The sequence below is a fragment of the Nicrophorus vespilloides genome, unplaced genomic scaffold, assembly GCF_001412225.1.
Source record: "Nicrophorus vespilloides isolate i.1.1-1 unplaced genomic scaffold, Nicve_v1.0, whole genome shotgun sequence".
Taxonomy (NCBI): Eukaryota; Metazoa; Arthropoda; class Insecta; order Coleoptera; family Silphidae; genus Nicrophorus; species Nicrophorus vespilloides.
Genome location: NW_017098577.1, coordinates 1 through 1,945, shown reverse-complemented (window position 1 = coordinate 1,945; position 1,945 = coordinate 1). Strand labels below are relative to the sequence as shown.

At 31.5% G+C, this 1,945-nt stretch overlaps 1 protein-coding gene across 1 annotated transcript; it reads left to right on the top strand.

Annotated features, from left to right (window-relative positions):
- Positions 1 to 1,404: 1,404 nt before the first annotated feature.
- LOC108562799 (larval cuticle protein F1-like) lies at positions 1,405 to 1,810 on the top strand (the record flags this gene model as incomplete). Its single annotated transcript, XM_017921234.1, has 2 exons — positions 1,405 to 1,416; positions 1,474 to 1,810. Coding segments are annotated over exons 1-2 (349 nt in total), but the record flags the coding sequence as incomplete, so codon positions are not given.
- Positions 1,811 to 1,945: the final 135 nt, after the last annotated feature.

The window sequence follows — 1,945 nt, the reverse complement described above, 5'->3', positions numbered from 1 at the left end:
ACATTTGTATAGATTATTTACATAATATAGTTAATTATTTGTTTTCTATAAAATAACGAAGTGATGGATATTAGTTTTGAAATGTAATTTATTATTTGTGCTAAAATTTGATCGGTAAATCCTACGAAAATTATATAATGCATTCGTAATTTTTGACTATTTAATTGTTATATTTAATAAGTATCGCGTGTACTTAATAACAATACGATGATATGAATACTTTTTAGGACTTGTTACTCCAGTAATTCTGTAATAGCTGATTATTGTTTAGCTCCAATATATGTTTACCCAATATAATTTATTGATCATAGTGATCTAACATAAATAGTTAAAGCTTCGATAGATCAATAGGCATTTGGTCGAAAATATCAATACATTTTATCAGTTGACAAAATATATATTTATTATTATTCTACATTTATAACGTCTACAATGGGTGGAATATATATGTATTGTATTAGTGTGATCATTCAATTTCTTTTAATTATAAATACGCTTGATGTAGTAAAATATGCAATACATTCTATATTTGTAATGCCAAAGTTACTAACAAATAAAATTGTCTATAATCCCAACATATTAATGTTCGCATCACAATACAATTTTATAAAACTTGAGGTTCCTGAAAACTGCATTATCATATTTTAATAATTTCAGAAGGTCTAGGTTTCTAATCTACTTATAAAATGTCTTTTCCTCTCAGGGAAAAGCAAGAGAAATTGAGCCTAAAACAAAATATTATGATTTTCATAAAATCATTTCTTCCAATAATCGTATATTTATCATCGTATATTTTAGATTTTCATATAAATTGACTTTAAATATGGAAAACTGGATTTATTAAATTATATACGAAAATATTTCACAAAGCAAGTAGCTTCGTATTTGAAATAACAGTTTAAATTTTTAATTCAATATGTAAATTATTGTCTCCTTTTTTAAATTGGAAAAATCCTGTTCTTCGAAGTATTCGTTTGTCTGGCTTATTCTGTTTTCAGTGGATGCAGGTTCCAACTACTGTTTATGTGGTGGATATAATTTTTAAATTATTGTAGATTATATGCTGTTAGTTGGATGTACGCCATTACTTAAGGCACAGCAGATTAATTTCAATAGCAATAAATTAAATTTAAGTAGAAAATTTAAATTAAATATTATATACAATCTTCTACTTATATTTTTATAAATATTTTAAAACACTAAATAATCCATATAAATTTGTATTAATAAATTAGTTGTAACAAAGTTTTACAATACATTAAAATTAAAACTATTTCAAGTTTCTGCATTTATAATTTGCGTGATATTATGTAACATATTTCTCAAATTTGGAGTGGATTGAATACATATAAAAGTGAGCGTATTTTTAACAAACAGTATCGAATTGTATCACAAATATACAACATGTTCGCTAAGGTACTAGATCAAATTATAATATTATTAGTTCAGCACCTAATTAAGATTTTATTTTAGATTTTGGTTGTATCTGCTTTGGTAGCTTGCGCTCAAGCTGGAGTTTTCGAACTTGGACATGGTCATCATGCCACTTCCTACTCATCACTCAGTGATGCTCCAGTAACTCACTACGCTTCTGCCCCAGTTGCTGCTCACTACGCCGCCCCAGTTGCCGCTTACCACCATGCCCCAGCCGTAGTTAAGACCGTCGCCCCAGTAGCTCACTATGCCGCCCCAGTTGCTGCTCACTACGCTGCCCCAGTTGCTGCTTACCACCACGTCCCAGCTGTTGTCAAGACTGTCGCCCCAGTAGCTGCTTACCACCACGCCCAGCTGTTGTCAAGACTGTCGCCCAGTAGCTCACTACGCCGCCCCAATTGTCAAGTCTGTCCACCAAGAAGTATACCCAGACACCCACCCACAATACTCTTACCAATACGGAGTCCAAGACGCTGACACCGGTGACGTACAAGAACCAACACGAAGAACG